This window comes from Kryptolebias marmoratus, linkage group LG16, assembly GCF_001649575.2.
Source record: "Kryptolebias marmoratus isolate JLee-2015 linkage group LG16, ASM164957v2, whole genome shotgun sequence".
NCBI classification, from domain to species: domain Eukaryota; kingdom Metazoa; phylum Chordata; class Actinopteri; order Cyprinodontiformes; family Rivulidae; genus Kryptolebias; species Kryptolebias marmoratus.
Window position 1 is genome coordinate 5,982,026 of NC_051445.1, and position 18,680 is coordinate 6,000,705.

Here is an 18,680-nt window from a genome sequence, read left to right on the forward strand (position 1 = left end):
CAACATGCTGAGTGCTTGAAAGCGATGCTGGTCAGCTCTGTACATAAGAGCTTACATGAAATATTAAGGGTTGAGTTTCACTAAGGGCAAGCTCATTTTTCCTTCTGCTCTAAGTTAAAGTTGAAAAGTTTTCTGTCAGTTTTTTTTTTCTTTTTTTTGTGCAACCCAATGTCATTCTGCTTGGGTGAAAAAAAATTGGGTAGCAATATATAATACAGCCCAGAATGTACCTGGTGCATACCCTCTAAGTATCAGGTGTGTATGTACCCTGTGAGTGCAAGGTACATACATACCCAGTAAGTACCAGGTATGTACCAGGCTTATCTAAATTTCATGGTAGAGTCAATAAAACATTCATTAAAAAGCCCTTAAAACAGAAAAAAATACAGATTTACAAAGTTAAAGTATTTATTATTATTTGTTGTTGTCTAAAAAATGTATTGTTTTTATGAAACAAGACAAGTCTTATCTTTTCACAATAACAGAATTTTTCATCTAAATTTTAGTATGGCACCATAGATGGGAACAGTGAAGGTGTTTCTTCATGAACTTCTGATTACCTTCAGGCTGGTTGCTCCTTCTCTGTTTGTTTGTTTGTCTTTAGTTATAAAGCACCTCTGGGTTCCCCCTGGTAACTCTAGTACGTCAATGCACTTTGAACTGTGCGTAATTTCCTCAGGCAAAGTCTTCTGATGTGCAGACTTATTGAAAGTGTTCATAGAGGGCTCAGACTCTGTGAGAAAGCATTTGATGTTTTAACACTCAGACAGCCTTGAATATGTCACTGATAGGAGACAGTGCCTCCATGTCTATCCATCCATCAATCCATCCATCCATGCATTTGTTTGCCCACTTGCAGAGTCACGGGGGTGCTGGTGTCTATCTCCAGCGATTATTGTGTGAGAGGCAGGGGACACCCTGGACAGGTCACAACAACACAGGGCCACCTAGAGAGAAACAAAACAAATAACCATTCACAGTCTCACTCACACCTCGTGACGATTTAGATTTACCAATTAACCTTACCTGCATGTTTTTGGTCAGTGAGAGGAAACTGGAGTGCTCAGAGAAAACCCACGCATGCACTGGGTGAACATGCATCTCCAAACCTATGAATATGGAAATTAAGCTTGGACCTACTTGTATTAAATAAAAACTATCAGAGAAAGGTGATTTTGTGCAGATGTGCAAATTGGTTAGAAAAAAAAGGATGACTGGCAAAAGAAAAAGTCACTGTTGACATCGGCTGGTATTCCTCTTTTCTTGCATTTTTGCTGATGGATAATATTCTGATGCAATCTGAGTCAACATCATTTAGTTTGTAAAAGAAAATTACCAGACATCAGGTGAACATTGGGATTAGTTCATTCTTTTCAAGGGCAAGTTACTTTTTGTAATTACATTGAATATGTGTAATTTCTTTATAAAACTTTGGAAGAAATCTTTATCAAAAAAAAGGCTTTTTTATGAGTTTAGTTAAAGGTTAGAAAAAAAAAATATAGCATTAAAACATTTTAACCAGTTTCTGAATATCTCAGTAAGCATCAAATGTTACCCAATCAGAAAAAAAACATTAAGTTCAGCCCTTACTGTTCCCAATAATAGGTCTTGTCAGCTGGTCTATCCTTCTCTGTTTCTAACTTCAGACCTCTTTGCTGCGACTTTAGTTTTTGTAATAGAAATGGATAAGAGGAGCCCAGAAATCAAGTGCCCTGAAGATCCAGTCGGGCTTACAGCGATGCCAGGGAATTGGAGCACAGTTTCACTGTAGGGAAAGCTAGCACTTCTGATTCTTTCCCCAGCTTTTCATTCGCACCGTCCTCCACCCCTCCTCCACCTCCTCCTCCTCCAAGGTGGAATCCAATTATCTCTGGTGGTCAGGAGTTAGCCTCCTTCAAAAGCCATAAGTGGTTGATGGAGCTGTATTTTACTGACCATTGTAGGGGTGCCAGAGGCCGGCTCCGCTCAGATATGATCTCCCACCAAAGTGTAGAGAAGTGTGCAAGGCAGGTTCGCAGATCTCAGGGGATGGAGCAAGAGAGGGCTGTCATATTATATCATACATTCTGTGGGAGCTGTCGATGAAATATCCGTAAAAAAAAAAAACTCAACTTGACATCTCTTACTCAATCCCTCTTGTTGTTTTTCCTCTTGTTTTCTTCATCTTATTTCACTGTGTCTCATTCAGGCCCTTTCATTATGCCCATTTATCTATGTGATGCACAATCTAGCACTTGATTACTTCCATATTTTAGTCCCTTTGTCATCTTTATTTCTTGGAAGTCATCTGTTGCAGCGTTTTGTGATTTATCAAGTGTTTATGATTATCACCACACCTCCCCCGTTCTGATAAAGTTGGATGCTCTGCCTGCTTAACAGAGATGTCACAAGGGAGCTACAGTATATTTATTAAACTAATGGAATGAGTGAATAACGTTTAGCCCACCCCATCACTACACCCAGCAGCTGCCTGAACCATCTTGGTAGCACAAAAAGCCATCACTGTGGTTGTCGCTTAGTGGCAAAAAAAATCATCTCTAGCTCAGTAGCCACAATAACAATCTTCAAGAATAACCTTCAATTAGAAGCACAGCTGTGATCTCTAGCAGGAATACTTGTGGCGTTTAGTGTCTTTGTGTGTGTTTGTGTTATTCTAATATTACATGCTCTGAAGCTGTTTGACCATTTGAGTGTAGTTTGGTTATTTTTTATTTTTTTTATTTCTAAATAGGGTCTTCAAATGGTAAAAATCGTATGTAATAAATAAGCCAGATTTCCAATTTTATATCACGTTCCACTTGCTGACTTCTTTAATTGGTTAAATGGGAGGGCAAAAAAAAATGCCTAATGTTTCTGGAGACAGCTGCTGCTAAGGCTATCTGGGAGGAGGCGGTGCACACTCACTCTCAGTCTCTCTTGTTTTTTTTTTTTCGCTGTTGAGCCAATAACACCCCCAGCATTTATTCCCTCACATGAAGGAGCAATAACTTGTAGTCCATTCCCTCGACTCTCCTTCTCTGAAGAGATGTTCTTCGCCCAAGGAAAAGGAGCAAATGTGTGAGACTGACTAATTTGGTTTTAGCCGCACCTGGGAGTTTGTCAACATCAAATAACAGACAAATATTCTTCTCACCATGTAATGTGGCGAATTAGCCGTTTCCCCCTGATGCATCCAGCGCTTCAAAGCACAGCTTATAAGATCCCCTGATGTTATAAAAGTAATAGTGTTACTATGTCAGATAGTGTTACTTTGTATTTACACAACACATCCTTACTAGTTGATAAATTTATTATCATCGTATACTGCAGGTTTAATTAAAATTGCATTGAGTTTCACCATATCACCCATCTCTGTGTGTCAGTAGTCCAAAACAGAACTGAATAATGCTTTATTTGTTGTTATCTGCACGTTGGCCTTGTCCATGCCTATAAATCGTCTTAAGTTAAAAGCACGTGTGGTGTACCTCAAGTGGTAAACCATAAATCTGTTGTCTGAGTCACCTTGCATTTGATATACGATGACCTTTGACTTCAACTCTTATGCAATTAGATGGGCTGGTGAGTGAGGGGGAGTTCTTAGACATCACGGAGATCAAGAGGCAGCAGGCTGAAGACTATGAATGCATCACCCACAACGGTGTGGCGCCGCCTGACCAGCGCAAGGTCAAAGTCACAGTTAACTGTAAGTACCCCCTCCATGTGCAGAACACAACAGTCTGGCAGTGATAATTCAACTTTACCTCTTGTGCATAAATATGTATTAATAATATATGTAAATGCTGTACAAGCATTATTATGTATACATTTTAATTTCATTCTCTCCAGGCATTTTTCAACCTCTTGGGCTACCAGAGTCAGAACCCTATTTGACTTTTCAGGTGTTTACTAATTACCAAATCCCCACTCTTGCTGTTTGTTTACTTTCTACTTCCTCATTTTCTCTGCCAGATCCCCCCATGATGGCAGACATAAAGAACACGCCAGCCCATTTGGGGAAGACTGCTGTCTTGCGCTGTGAGGCGATGGCAGTCCCATCAGCCTCCTTTGAGTGGTACAGAGATGACCATAGGTGAGATCAACAAAAAATGCACTGCTAATTTGTTATAATACAACCAAAATAAATGACTTATTTATACAATGTCAGTGTCCTTCTGTGGTTCAGGTTGTTTTAGAGCTGAGTTGGAATTTTCTGAAAACGACCTTAAAGGATAATTTTGATTATAAACTGTTGTTGTTATTGAAGGCTGCAGTGGTTTTAAATTATTTTTAAAAATAATATAAATATTGTGAACCCACATTAATGACTATTAAATAGAATATTTGCATGGAAACTATTTCACCTCATATGATACTTTGATGGTGTTTTTCAACTGTAAGAAATATTAACTTGTACAAAACATCAGAGTTGGTTTCTGAGTCTGTAAAAAGCTAAACAAAGTGTTGTTTTCATGCATTAAAGTCTTGGGACGGTTTTTCTATTAAAACAAAAACAAAAAAGTTCCGGTGTTATACAGTTCAGATTATTAAAAATGATGCAGTAGTTAAACAAAAAAGTGGAATTACTAAACATTAAAGTTGTGGTTTTATTACTCAAAAATGAGGTTTTTATATTTACAGACTATATTTAAAATGTCCATGATGCTTCACCTGCATGTTTGCACTGAATCATACAGTATATAAAGTTTCAGACAGTCTAAACATGCATTGTTTTCTGACCAGTGGCATTGTTTTCTCACAGTCTGTAAACGGTGAAGAAGGTGGGGCATTTAGTTGGAAACAAAATCTGACTTCCTGGAAGTCACTAGATGTCACTAAATCTTGCAACAACACATTAACAAATGACGGCTAAAGAACTAAAGAGCTACAGTATATAAACTGTCGAGATTATTGATAGGACTGCTGCCCAGAGCAAAGGCTGTCTTAAGTTTAAACAAAACTTCTAGAAACAAAAAGGAGGATAACTACTATAAGCCTAAACCGAACTCCTGTTTTATATCTACTAAAACAAATGAGAATGCGTTCATGAGAGTTAAAATTTAATGTGTAACATGTGAAAAGAAGAAGAAAGAATGCATTTGATTTAATTATTTAGCCAGAAAAGGCTTAGCAGAGTTTTCTTTTTCTTTCTTAAAATGAATAAAAAGAGCTTCATGGATATTTCATACAGTTTCAGTATTTGCCATGGAGGATGTTTTCACATATATCCTCACTGTTGGGTGCAAACCTTGAATGTCTAAAATCTACAGCTTCCAGGAATTCAGAATAATTGTGATGTTAAAATAATAAAACAGTTCAGTGTCAGACAGTAATTTCACTCTTCACCTTCAGCTGGGCTGTGCAGGAAATTTCAATCAGTGTCAATCAATGGTTATGAAGTTTGGCCTACAGCTTGAGTATGAAATGGAATTGTAAGGTTTAGTTTAATTGGAAACTCTTCTTAATACTTTTATGATGATAAATACTTGTAAAATTTCTTCACAGACATCAGTGACCAAAAGCGATGGATGAATTATGGAAAGCTTTTCAATTTAAAAAAAATTGTAAAAGGACCCAGAGAATGTAGATATCTTTGGGTAATTTGGCACCAGGTACAGGAAAATGTTGAGATATTTAAATGTTTTGCCAGCCAGAGAGAGCAGCATAAAAGGCCCCATTAGGATGTCTTTATTTATAGACAGTGAAATTTCAATATTAGTACAAGGTTAGACAGTGATTAGAAGGGTACTATGCTGCAAGGTTGTCAAAAGAATGACAGAGAAAAGGAAAAAATCCAGCTATGTGTGCTGTTATGTTTCCTCCTTTTTTTCAGTTAAACACTTTTTCTTCTTACTTCCTGTCTTTGCTTCTGCACCCACCCTACCCAGGCCGGTAGAGAATGACAACACCTTAAGGATCAAAAATGAGAAGACGCGCTCACTGTTGCTGTTTACCAATGTGACAGAGAAACATTTTGGCAACTACACTTGCTTTGCCTCAAACCGTCTGGGCTCTTCCAACGCCAGTATGCTGCTGTTTCGTAAGTTATCACAGAACGCCAGTGCATTCACACTTTGTGCAGTGCACATGCATGCAAAAACAGAACGTCCTAAAAATGCTCACATTTATCTTTTCTGACTATCAAGAGTTAGACAGGTCTTTCTGCTGCAAAAATATAGGCAATGTCTATTTTTGCTCCGCAAACTGCAGACTGTTTTCTCAGCATTCAGCTCCTTCCTTTTTCCCATTTTCGTTATTCTCCGCCCCATTAAAGCTTTGCTTGCCTATATTACAGCTTCTCTCTCTTTTTCAAACGCTCACCCCTCCATCTTTCCTCCGTACACATTCCCGCCTGTACACACAGACTGTCGTTCTGTTCTGTCCTGTTACCCAAGAAGTTGTCATTTTTCTCAAGCCCAGTTCACATTAACCGTCCCCAATGAGCGATTTCCTACCCTTCCATTTTCCATCACCCTCCCTTTAGTGCATTTGGCATTACCATCTTAAGTGAGTCCTTCATCTACCCCTTTTTCTTCTTTCATTCCTTTCCCCATTATCTCGTCCAGTCTTCCTTCAATGACTCACTCCTCCGCCAGACCCATACATCTTTCTGCTCTCTTTTTTTCACTGCGGCAGCCACTTCTGTCAGCCTATCTCTCCATCATCTGTCCTTCTGCCTCCTCTTTCCCTCCTAATCTTCTACGACCATCATTAGAACACAACAAACCCTCTTTCTGCTCTCAACCTCATGCAAAAAAAAAGTCAAACTATAATCAGATACTTTTATAGCATCTCTATTTATAAGATGTCCCTCGCTGTCATTGCCTCACCGGACTTTATTTTTCTCCTTTTCTACCTCTTATTTCACCATTTTAAATGTACCGCATGTGGTATTTTAACATCAGCAACCCTCAATCACATCAAAACTGGCACATTATTGTAATTACCCTCTATCAATGAGTCCATTACTGAGACTATTTGGAAGTCTCTAGTAGCTTTCACTTTACACTGATACACTTGAATCTGAGCCACCAGGATCAGAGCTTTTAAATCGAGCAAACTGCAAAACAGCAAAAAAAATAAACAAATAAAAAGGAGGAAATAATTAAGGGTTCTAGCAGTTGCCCTTTTAAAGCTCCCTGCCTCAAATAACATATTGTTGATGATATAATATATAATAATAACATAATAGGATTTTTTTTTCCAGACAAACGCACTTATGTGTCTGTGTTAACAGACTGAGCTGTGGCTATGTTTAGGCCTCTCAGGTTACAGCAGGTCCATCTCCTCTGAAGCAATACACACAAAGTCAGCTTCACTGCACTCACCTAAACAGCTACTGCAAAATAAATGCTTGCAGTCCCAGCTGATGTTTTCAGTAGACCACAAGGACAAAAAATAACATTAAAGGCTGTGTATTTACAATGATCAGACTGACAGTATGAGTCAAACCTATTCATTTAAAACAAACTGGTTGTTGTCTTCAATTGTTCGACTGCTTCTGAATGCCTGCCAGTGAAAAGGTGAGGCATTCGAGTCTGAGAACTGTGCAACAGCTGTTTATATTAGTGTTAGTAGAATCCTATTCTGGGATTACTTTGCTAAAAAAAAGAACTGATGGTTTGCATTAAATGAAAAACAAGGAAAATATTTTCAGATTTTTTCAGAAAAACTGTAAAGCTGGACTGTTAAAACTAACAGCTGAATGTTTCTTCAAAACAACGTTCCAAATGCACACCAACATATCAAAAGATGTATGCATTCATTTTTTATGACTGATTTTGTCTGCTGTTTTTGTTCAAATAAAATAAAGCTATGTTTACACTATGCTTCCAAAATCGCCTTCCCAAAGGATAATCTTAACTCTGAAAATATATGAAAAGGCTTTAAAAGTCAGATCCGTGCAACAAAACTAGCATTTTTTTATATTCTGCCAAAAATAACGGTAAAATATTAACTTGTTGAGGGCAACTAAGGATTCTGTCAAAGTGCAGCTTGCCGAGAGACATGCATATAAATGGTGATTGAAGTTGGATTTGCATTTTGACCCTGCTTGCATTATTTTAACCTCTATTGATTTCAGAAACCCACTAAATATATTAAAACATGCTTCAAAGTTTTACTTTAAAAAGGATATTCTTTCTACCATAAGGATACAAAGAAAAAAAATGTATATAATTTTCATTATGGTATTCATCAGTAACCTTACAAATCACCATCAAAGCAATATGTGTCCAAGCTGTGAGGACAACTGTCGCATGAGACATTTTTGATTACATTTACTGCATGTGCTCTCATTTTTTGCAGCTTAGCTCCATCCTCGGAACTGTTTCCTTGTTTGTTTGTTTGGTTGGTTGGTTGTTGTGTTGTTCTTGTGCTTGGAAGATGCTGCCTCACTGGCATTACTCAAAAGACTAGAGTACAATCAAACTGGTATCAAATGTGTTTGACAAATCCGAATGACAACTCTGACAATGTTAACGTATGCTCTGTGGCTTTACAACATCAGACTGGATTATCAAATTAAGTCATTAAATGCATCTTTTATCATCTTGTGTGTCAAACTCAGATACAACTAAGTGAAATTAATAACAATGGCTCATTCAGATTTCTTGTTACATTTATTTTGACATGTTGCAGTCAGAGGCTTTTACAGAGAAGATGCATATTGGAACCCATTTTTTATCATTAAATAAATCAAAGCACACTGTCAGCAGCAAGAAAAAGATAAATTTATGCCATGTTTTTAGGAAAAGAATATTACTTAAATCAAGCTGCAAATAGATATGAATGAAGTCTTCTGTGAAAACCCTCAGAATATAGAGAAGGAAAAAAAATGTAAATTATGATGGATGTTAGTGTTACTCATGTGGAGATTTTTCCCTCAAAGTATGAAAACTCATTTTCTATGTGATTCTAACTTTGCATTTGTCTCTCTTCTCTCCCTCCCTTCCCTGTTTTCTTTTCCAACCCATTATTTCTTTATCCAGGACCAGGGGCCCTCCAGGGACGAGGGACCAGTTTAGATGCAGGGATGAGTGTGAGCGTGTGTGTTTGGGTTTCCCTTTCTGCTGTTGTTCTGCTCAAAGTGTAATGATCACGGTGCGTTTGGATTCGTCCTTAAGCGCCCCCGGAAGCCCCACTTCCTCCTCTGCTCCCTCTCTCCCCCACAATGGAAGGAAAAACGGAAATGAAATTCTTTAATTACGAACCCATCACTGTGAACAAAAAGAATATGCATTATTCCAGGAGCCATCGAATCATTGCATCAGACGCACGACAACTCCCTCCCCTTCCCCCTCCCCTTCCCCCTCCCCTTCCCCTTCCCCCAAAAAACCTGCACCCTCAATTCAATTTTGAATTCAACTTATTATTAATGTACTTTTTTTTCTGTTTTTATCTCTCACACACATACAATTTGTCTCTTTTTGTCTCCCAGAATGCCTTGGTACTTCCCTTCATCACTTTGTTTTCTTACCACTGGGATGATGTTAGTAGAAAGTGTATATTCCTGATGGTGATAAATGAGAAAATAGATAATCTAACAACTGGATGGTCATTTATGTAAGATACTATACAAACTATTGACTGACCTACAATGTTTGCCTTATGGAAATAATACATCAAATCACAATAATTTTGTAGTTATTTATGGAATGATGGTAATGTTGTTTAATGACGGTCATGTGACCTTTTGAAAATTGTCCAGCTGGTGGTCATGTGAAGTTTTTTCCCTTTGATCTCACACACACACACACACACACACACACACACACACACACACACATACTAAATGACACATATATGAATTTTTTTTTACTGTGTAGCAGTGAACCTGCTATGAATGATGTCAAAATGTATAAAACGAAAAAGGGTGGGTGGTGACGGCATCAGTCCTTATAACCCCTTTATAAATTAGAAGGGGTCATGCTAAGGTTTCGCATGTAGCCCTCACTACCCAAACCTTTTTTAACCCTCCCTGTCTCTCTGTTCAAAGTGCTTTGTCTAGTTGCCCTTCGCATTGCTATAGTGTTCTCTGCTGTGTGCCAACACCACCCTCTCCACCCCCCCATCCTTCACTTTTCCTCCCCCAGTGTAAATATATGCAGTATGAGGCCGCGCCAGCAGCATCAAGACACTTTGCGTCAAACAAGATCTCCAGTAAGCCTCGACTTCACTCCAGTCTTCTGAAGCAGCAAGAGACTGTCAACTGACAAAAATATCTTCTGTTTCAAAGCTGCGACTCCATCTTCTTTGTCGCTTGTTGATAGCATGTACTGGTTAGAGATGTTCCTGTTGTGAGTCCAAACACCTTCCTCCCTCCCTCCTTCCCTCCCTGCACTGTGTCTGTTTTACTCTGAACCTGCTTTTACTTTTTTGGTGTTAATAATACTACTTCTACTGATAATGATGATGATGATAATGATGATGATGTTAATAAGTATTTGAATAACTATGAATAGTAATTCCATGTAAGAAAAAAATGAACAAAATCTGATGGTGAAAGGTTGTGCGTGGAAAAAAAAACAAAACAAGTTTTTATACTTTACTCACACACATGCAATGACTTCAATGAAAAAAAATAACATAAAAAATGTGTAAAGTGATGTGCTATATTTTGCCATTACAAGCTTTTCAAGAGACATTTAAAATTGTTTAAGAAATCATGTCATTTGAGTCCAGAAGCAGTGACTGGTGATGTAATTTATAATTTGTAACAGTTTATGTATTTGACTCTCTTTGCCATGCTTTTAACAGCATCAAACACACATTTCCAGCACATTTGTCCACTCGTCATAGTGTGTCCTCTCCGACCATGCTAGATAAAATGATTTGGATCCGTGTCAGTCTCTGGTTGTGGCTGTAAGTCGGTTCTTGTTCTGCCAGACCATGAGGAGATAAAGATGTAATTAGCCATTACCTGTGGCTGGCTGAGTGAAGGAGCTTCACCTGTCCTTCCTGCCGCCCAGTTATGGCCCCCATAAATCAAGCTCAATCCTGCCACTGACAGGAATCCTCTTCAAGGACAACCTCGCCTTGGTGCGCTGCTACTCCCTCCAGTGTATACCTGTGACATGTAGGCATAAGCTCTACAAACCCCCCATGGCACAGTTATTTAGCCACTTCCCCTGCACAGCACAAACAGTAGGAGGAAAGGCCGTATTTCAACACGGTGGCACTCATTTTGTCTCTGGAACACTGTTCCACTAACATGCAGCGACTGTATGCAAATTTGCCATAACGAGCCTGCATGGAGGGATGAGTTTACCTTGACTGAACCCTGACTACAATAACATGAAAGGGGTGGAATACGTTAGCATTGAATCAAATGTGTGAATGTGTTTTATTCTTTTGACTTTAGTTTCAAACCAGCAATAACCCCTAATTTTACTGTGCAGGAGATATGAGTCATGGTTAAATCTGTGGTGTAATATTTAAAATTATCTGCCATTAACAAGCTCTATGAAATAGGTCTGTTGTTGTACTTTTATTGTGTACAGTCCTCTGAGATGATTGTGAAGCTCTGTTTAAATGGCCCTCAATCTTGGACATTACATGTTGTATTCAAGAAGTCCTTCCCTCTGCAACGTATTTGGATCGTGTGTGTTAAAGAACGCATATTTGTGCATGCAACTTCTTGCTCTGAAAACAATGATGGATTCCATTTCAAGCACAATAGCAGGACGTTTTATCAGCGAGTCTTTTTTTACTGTCTCTGTCACACTTTCACACTTTTATCGTCTTTTATGACATTTTTTTTTTTTTGTCACTTACACGCTGTTTTACGTCAGCTGGGTTTTCCAGTGACCCACAACATCTGTATGTACATAATCTGTTGTTGATGAAGACAAAAAGAAGATAAAATTATGGACAAAAAAATTACATTCTGTCATGTTTGTCAGCGTGGGTTTGAAAAAAGCATGTCAGTATTTGTGTGTGGGTGGATTTTGAAAAAAAAATCTAATTTTAACTATTGTGTTCAGGTTTTGCGGGTAAACAGTTCAGATGAAGAGAAAAAGGGCAATATAACTGAGAACTGGAATGTGAGTATTTGTACAATCAGTCTGTTATTAAATAACACATGTTTGTGGCTTTACAAGTTTTAGGCTTTACAGCTTTGTTATAGAACATGCAACAGAGAAACCTAAATTGATTTAGCTTAGGTTACAAGTCCTCCTTGAGGTCACTGGTGCACATGAAAAACGTCCAATTTCTTCTGCAGATTTAAACTGTTTCAATGTCTTCTAATCGATATTGAACCTGATGGGGGACCCTTTGTTTGTCAGAGAAAACTGCTTTTTTATCACTCTGGTCGTATCTTTAGAACCAGTTCAGAACAAACAGAGCGCATGTTGATGCTATTATGTCATGGCAAATAATCTAAATATGTAAAGTAAAAGCCTTTGCACGGCGCTGTACGTGATTCACACTTATGTTACAAAATGAAGGCTGCAGAGTGTGTTGGCGGGAGTGCAAAAGATCCCCCGGGGTGCAAAATTTAAGGTTAGATGAGGTTCCTGCTGAGAGAGCACCCGGTCTGATGGGCCTGTGGGAGGATATCCTGACAATGCACATTCAAAACCTGAAAGCCAGAGGGAGATGGGATGACACTAACCAGACAGTGAACTCTTCATTTAGGGAGAGGAGACAGACAGGAGTTCATATTGCATTTCCAAACTTGAGCACTGTGGTCTCCCCCAGGGGAAGGTGTAGCACGCACTATTTACGGTTGCACCATGTAATATGAATCTTATTAACATAGCCTTGATCACAAATGCAGTCTGGCCTATTTCAAGTGTGTAAATAACGCCCCAACTGGGGTTCAATGAGTTTATAGTGATATAAACAAGACCATTCCTCAGCCCCTAATTACATTCGGCGTACCCTGATGAGAAAGTGTTGATTGTCTCCTGTAGCTGAAGGTTATGATGATTTGTTTAGAGAAGTGTGCCATCAAATTGTTATTTAGAGCTCACAGAACTAGAGACACTTTACAGAATATAGCATTATATTGCACTTTAATAGGTGCATTTTGCTTGGTTTACTTGATTTTTGGCAGATTTGGTCATGAATTATTAGATTTTTTTCAATAATTTTGTCAGTGTATATTTTGTGTTATAAAATGAATATAAAATAAATTTTAAGAATATAGATTATGCTTATTTTCAAAGCAAGGTGCTTTTGTTAAAAAGAGTCAGGTAACTCTGCACTTTAGGGTGCGAAGAAAGATCCTGAACTAAACCAGTGAATTTTTATTTTTGCTTCGATGCCAGCACTGAAGAAAAATTAAAGTGGTATAAGCTAGGTGGTATAATATATCACATTCTTTGTTATGTGGCAGCAGGCTCAGACCAAATCTTTTCTTACAACAGCTTCCCTGCACAGAGCAGATCCTGGACAGACTTTCAATCCAGAACACAATAGTTAATCAATACATTTGACTGAATGGCTTTGGAATAGAGCAATTTCTCCTCAGCCCAGGAAAGTGAATTGATCAAGTGTCTATAACCCAGCCTTAGAACAGAGAGCATAATTCATCATGCCTGATACAAGACACCCCTAATTGCACATCGATTTTAAGCCCTTCTTTGAAACTATTTGGGCAGGCTGTAATGTCAGCTCCGTAAACTATGAGTTCAGAGCCATGAATTGAATCCAGGGAGTGAAGAATTAATCAGTTAGTTTTCATTTTGAACTGTATTTATTGGTTGTTTTTCTACTCTTTTAGCGGTACATGATTCTTATGCGCAATTTTGTGGCAGCAGCTCATGTTTTAAACAGTTACGTGTCTATTATGTCTAAATAAGGAAAACGCACGAGTCCCATTGAGTAACAATAAAATATGTGTAACAGATTAAGTTTTATTTTTGAGAAATTGCAGACATCGTAGCACCAGACTCAGTATACCAAAAGGATATGCTACACTAGAGTGACAATTACATATGAATCAATATCATTACTCCAAATCCCCTGCTTGTGTCCTTTATTGCAAAGCATGCCTAATTCCTATATATTATCCCAATTATCCATTGTTTACCAGCAGTCTACAGGCTCATTCAGATCTCATGGGCAAAGTCAGCGTTGTAAGTTTATTAAGGCACAAAACGGTTTCATTACAGCGCGTAATGTATGCACTGCTTTAGACAACAATATAAGGAGCTGAATGACACTGAGCATGAACACTTTAACTAGATAGATAGATAGATAGATAGATAGATAGATAGATAGATAGATAGATAGATAGATAGATAGATAGATAGATAGATAGATAGATAGATAGATAGATAGATAGATAGATAGATAGATAGATAGATAGATAGATAGATAGATAGATAGATAGATAGATAGATAGAATCAGCTGAAGTGTTCCGTATATCTATTTAAATCCTCAGCTCATAACAAAGATTTTGGGCCACAAAACCACTGATCTCACCCTCCTCCTCACCGTGGCCACAGATGGTGTCTTCTTGTCAATCACTCACCTCTCTAAGAACCGGGGCATCCAGCTAATTAACAGCATGCCACACTCCACCAGCTGAGCAACAGCAACATTCGTCCGGACCACGCAACACAAAGGAGGAATCTCGCCCACCATGTCTTCCCTAGTCATTAAGTCGCCCACCTCACATCTCCAGCATAGAAAGAGCACCATTACTTGGCCTCTGTGAATTACCATCCCACGCTTGGCATTTTGCTTGTCAATCAACCGATGGGTAAATATCGGTTGTGGTGCTGAGAACTGACAGGGGAAAACTTGGATTTCTTTCACGAGTGACAGACACAACTGGTGTTTTTGTGCTGATTAAATATTGCAGAGAGGGAAACCAAACTGAGGTGCAGACTCAGATGCACCGAGCTCTTGTGCGAGCTGCACTGAAAGCTGTGACAGGACAGTCAGGGTCTGAATGCTTCAGGGAGGAAATAACTGCTGAGTACAGAAATAGAAATGTCTCCCTTGAAAAGTAATGACAAATTTTACTTGAGAAGGCCTTCTGTGTCTAATTGTTGGCGTGAGCTGACTCTGGTTATGAATGTGTAACACATGTCTTTGTTCTTCCTCTCTGAACACACACTTAAATCTCTTAAATCTTGCCTTTCTTCTTCTCTTTTTGTCAAAAGATAAACCATTGTAAAAATGGCCTCCCACCCGTCTTTGCTCCAGGTCTGCCCACGCTGCTATTAGAAATTCTGAGTGCGAGTCTTTGAGTGTGAGTTTTCAAGCGATGCATGTTCAAGTGTGCATTACACTCAACCAGAAGCAAATCAAGAGGTTTCATGTGTGAGCAGTATTTGTGCACATGTGTGTATTTCCTGTGCTCCACAGGGCAGGTTGTGTGTTTTATTCATAGCATAAACCTGGATTACAGGCATTTATTACATTCCTTGAGATGTTATCAAAGTAAACACACAAGACAGAATGAAAGAAACATATTTGTTTCCCATCCTGATAGATGTTCTGTCGTGTAAAGCAATGATTGTGATTCTTTTTTATTTGTTTAGTTGCTGATCTTGTCTTTTATACTTTTCTTTTCTTTTTTTTTTTCAAAATCCACAAAGTGGAAAATGATATCAAGTGGCAGGAGACAAAAAAAAAATAAAACTGTTTCGTTTTTAACAGACCCAGTTGTGTGTGTGTGTTTTTTTTTAATTATTTTTTTGTTTGTTTTGTCTTGTTTCTTTTGTGCTGGAAGTGGTTGCTGTGTGGTTAGAAAGAAGGTAAGGTCAAGCAGCTGCTGCACTTTGTTTTTCTGCTTCCTGCTGAGAAAACAGCCTCCGCTTTTGTTGTGTTTGCAGGTCTATCTTTGAGGGGTTTTTTTTATTTCCTTAAATGTCTGATACATGCGGTTTGATGCTACTCATTTAAGGCCGAAATCAAAATGTTTTCTAAAAATTAACACAAATCCGAAAAACCTGGAATCGCCCACTTGATTGGCTTGCTGCTGTTAATAATCTTTGATGTGAAAATGAATGCTGTCATCATGTGTTTAGGAGTTGTTTCTAGTTCAGTGGTGGCTACAAATGGGATCACTGGCACTGAAACAACTGCCCCTCTCTTGCCAAAACAAAACCTTTCTGTCTTCTCATTTTATGAGTTGAACAGATCTGCATGTGTAGTACTGACACACACGCAATCAAATAAATGAGTAATGCCTTTGGTGAGCAGATGTTTTGATTCTGTGCAGGAAGGACACTGTTACTTTGTGCTTGTAAAAAAGTCGAATACATTATAAAAAGGAAAACTCTTGCACATGATTTGAAATAAAAATAAAGCTTGCCATAAAATTCCCTTTTGATAAAAGCTGAGAAATGTAATTAAACTACACTTGAAAGTTTATTGAAAATCATTTAACAGTAAAATACTAGAAGCAAAAACATTTTTGTGATTTTTAATTATATGGGCTTTGATTTATTTACTGGATTTTTGTGGGTGTGTGTGTGTTTGTGTGTGTGTACTGAATAACCACACATGAATGCAGGGCAGCTACAGATTTTATATAATTTTGCAATATTTACTTTTATTATTGCTGTTCATGTAAAAAAGAGAAGATATTTACCTAGTTTGTGTGTGTGTTTATCTGTTTGTCTGTTACCAAACTGCATCATGAAACACTGAACAAATTTTAATGAAACTTGTACAAAATATTCATGGAATGTGCAAAATCATTGTTTAGATTTTATTCAATAACTATTTTGAGTCAACACTGTCTGTTAGCAAAATATCTTTTAAGCCATTGGACAGAATTTACTGAAACTTTCAGGAAACAATCATTGGATAACTAAGACCTATTACCTTTTGGAGCCAATCCAATTTAAGATGACAGCCAAAGCTAATCAACATTAGTCAACTCAAAAATGTCTATACTCAGTCAGTTTTACAGATACTGAACTGAAATTTGTTGTAGTGGTGGCTGAGAGTCATTTACAACATATTCTGAGTTTGCCAATATTGCATGAGATCAGACAAAACTATTTTTTTATGTTTGACCAAAGTGGATACTACTTTGTCATTTTTCAGAATAAAATGATTTTAACCAGCAGGTGATATGCATTTCTTTATAAAATATTAGTCCTTAAATACCAACCAAACCTAACAGGTTTGGACATGTGCTGCAAAGTAACATATGCCAACTGTACTACTTTGTTTAGACATTTGAAATATTTAATTATTTCATTTGAAATATTTCATTATTATTAAACTACTTTACTTTGTGCATAATTTCTTTTCATCACTTTGTTGTGATGAAATTCAAGCTTTTCTTGATCAAAAGAACTCAGCAGTTTTATTTTGACACACAAAATAAACCCAATTAAAAGGCCAGTTTGTAAAATTTCAGTTTATCACAACAATTTATTGTCTCACTATCTTCACTATCACCAGTTTTATTATTGTTTGATTTTCAAAACGCAAAGTAAAGTGCATTTAAATTGCTGCAATTTAAGCACTTTTTAGAGTGATTCCTCTATTTTCTCAATTAAACAAATTAGGAGGCAACTTTTTCTCCAGCTTGAAACAAAGTTTCTCCTCCGATATTCGACAATTAAGATTTTCACCCAGTTTTCCCACCGTCTTCTCAAAGGACACATATTTGAATTCATTAGACTGTAGCTCATTAGAGTGTTCAGGACATTCATATTCACAACATGAAAAACTCAAAAAGCCCACATCAAAACTAGAGTTTTGGAAAGTGTCAGCATTTTCAGCCTTATGTTGCAAGAACTTGCTTCTATATCTAAATATCACACTTTCTTTGTATCAAAAGTTTTGCAGGTTTTTTCATTTTTTTCAAAAACCTTATAAATAAAGCAAAGCTGTGGTTTAACAAGACCCAGCACTGATTACGAAGGGAAAGGAGGCCATAGAACAGCAATAACTTGCTGACTATTGTACTGCGGTTTCTAACAGTGTGGAGGTCTAATTGTTTTTCAACACACTGACATGTGTAGTTTTTTAACCTATCGGTCACTGAGACTCAGGTTTCTGCTGAGACGTGACCTATTAATGAACCATCACCTCTAACCATCATGCAGCAGATGAAAAAAGCTGAGACCAACACATTGTGTCGCTCAGCAAGCTTCAAATTAAAGCGAGCCGGAGGGATCATTTCAAGCTTGGAGAGAGAAACAACAGCAGCATGACAAAAAGAGCTCATCTGTGTGTGATTGTGATGCTGGCAGGCCAAATAACAGGTCAGTCTGAATACAAGTCAGGTATTCTCTTAATTCAGTTTCTGATTTACATGATCAATTTACTCCAAGTTTACAATATGATTTCTTAAATTTACTGTTTGCGTCACTTTTCTGATTTGTTGCAATGAAATATAACTACAGATTAAAGGACAGAGAAGTCTGACAATTCATACATATTTATACTCAGATTTTTGAAGTAAAGTATGCAGATGAAAAGGATTTGTTTATGTGAGTGTGTACCCTCATTTCAGAATTGCACATCAATATATCTGGAAAACTACAGGAGTAAACTCTGCACCATTTCATGCAGTTCCTGATAACCTTTTTATGTTTATTTCATAGTTTGCAGTGAGTACCTTTAATCATCCAGCTTGCAATAAAAAAATGTTTTCTTCTCACCATAAACAAGTCAGCTCTAATTCATCTCACCTTCCTATTTTATTTTACTTTAAAAAAAATTAAACTTGTGTTAATTTTTTTTAAATTCAAGGTACATTAGCTTGGAAAATCATACA

The 18,680-nt window shown here is 37.6% G+C and overlaps 1 protein-coding gene across 2 annotated transcripts in view; it reads left to right on the top strand.

Annotated features, from left to right (window-relative positions):
- iglon5 (IgLON family member 5) overlaps nucleotides 1-15,596 on the top strand; it is a 111,576-nt gene extending 95,980 nt beyond the window's left edge. Inside the window, exons 5-8 of one of the 2 annotated variants that reach the window (XM_017423752.3) lie at nucleotides 3,551-3,682; nucleotides 3,949-4,069; nucleotides 5,865-6,016; nucleotides 8,967-15,596. In XM_017423752.3, the coding sequence (XP_017279241.1) occupies nucleotides 3,551-3,682; nucleotides 3,949-4,069; nucleotides 5,865-6,016; nucleotides 8,967-9,070 (509 nt within the window). In that variant the 3' untranslated portion in view covers nucleotides 9,071-15,596. The remainder of the gene's footprint in view (nucleotides 1-3,550; nucleotides 3,683-3,948; nucleotides 4,070-5,864; nucleotides 6,017-8,966) is intronic. The other variant, XM_037980443.1, reaches the window with a different exon arrangement.
- Nucleotides 15,597-18,680: the final 3,084 nt, after the last annotated feature.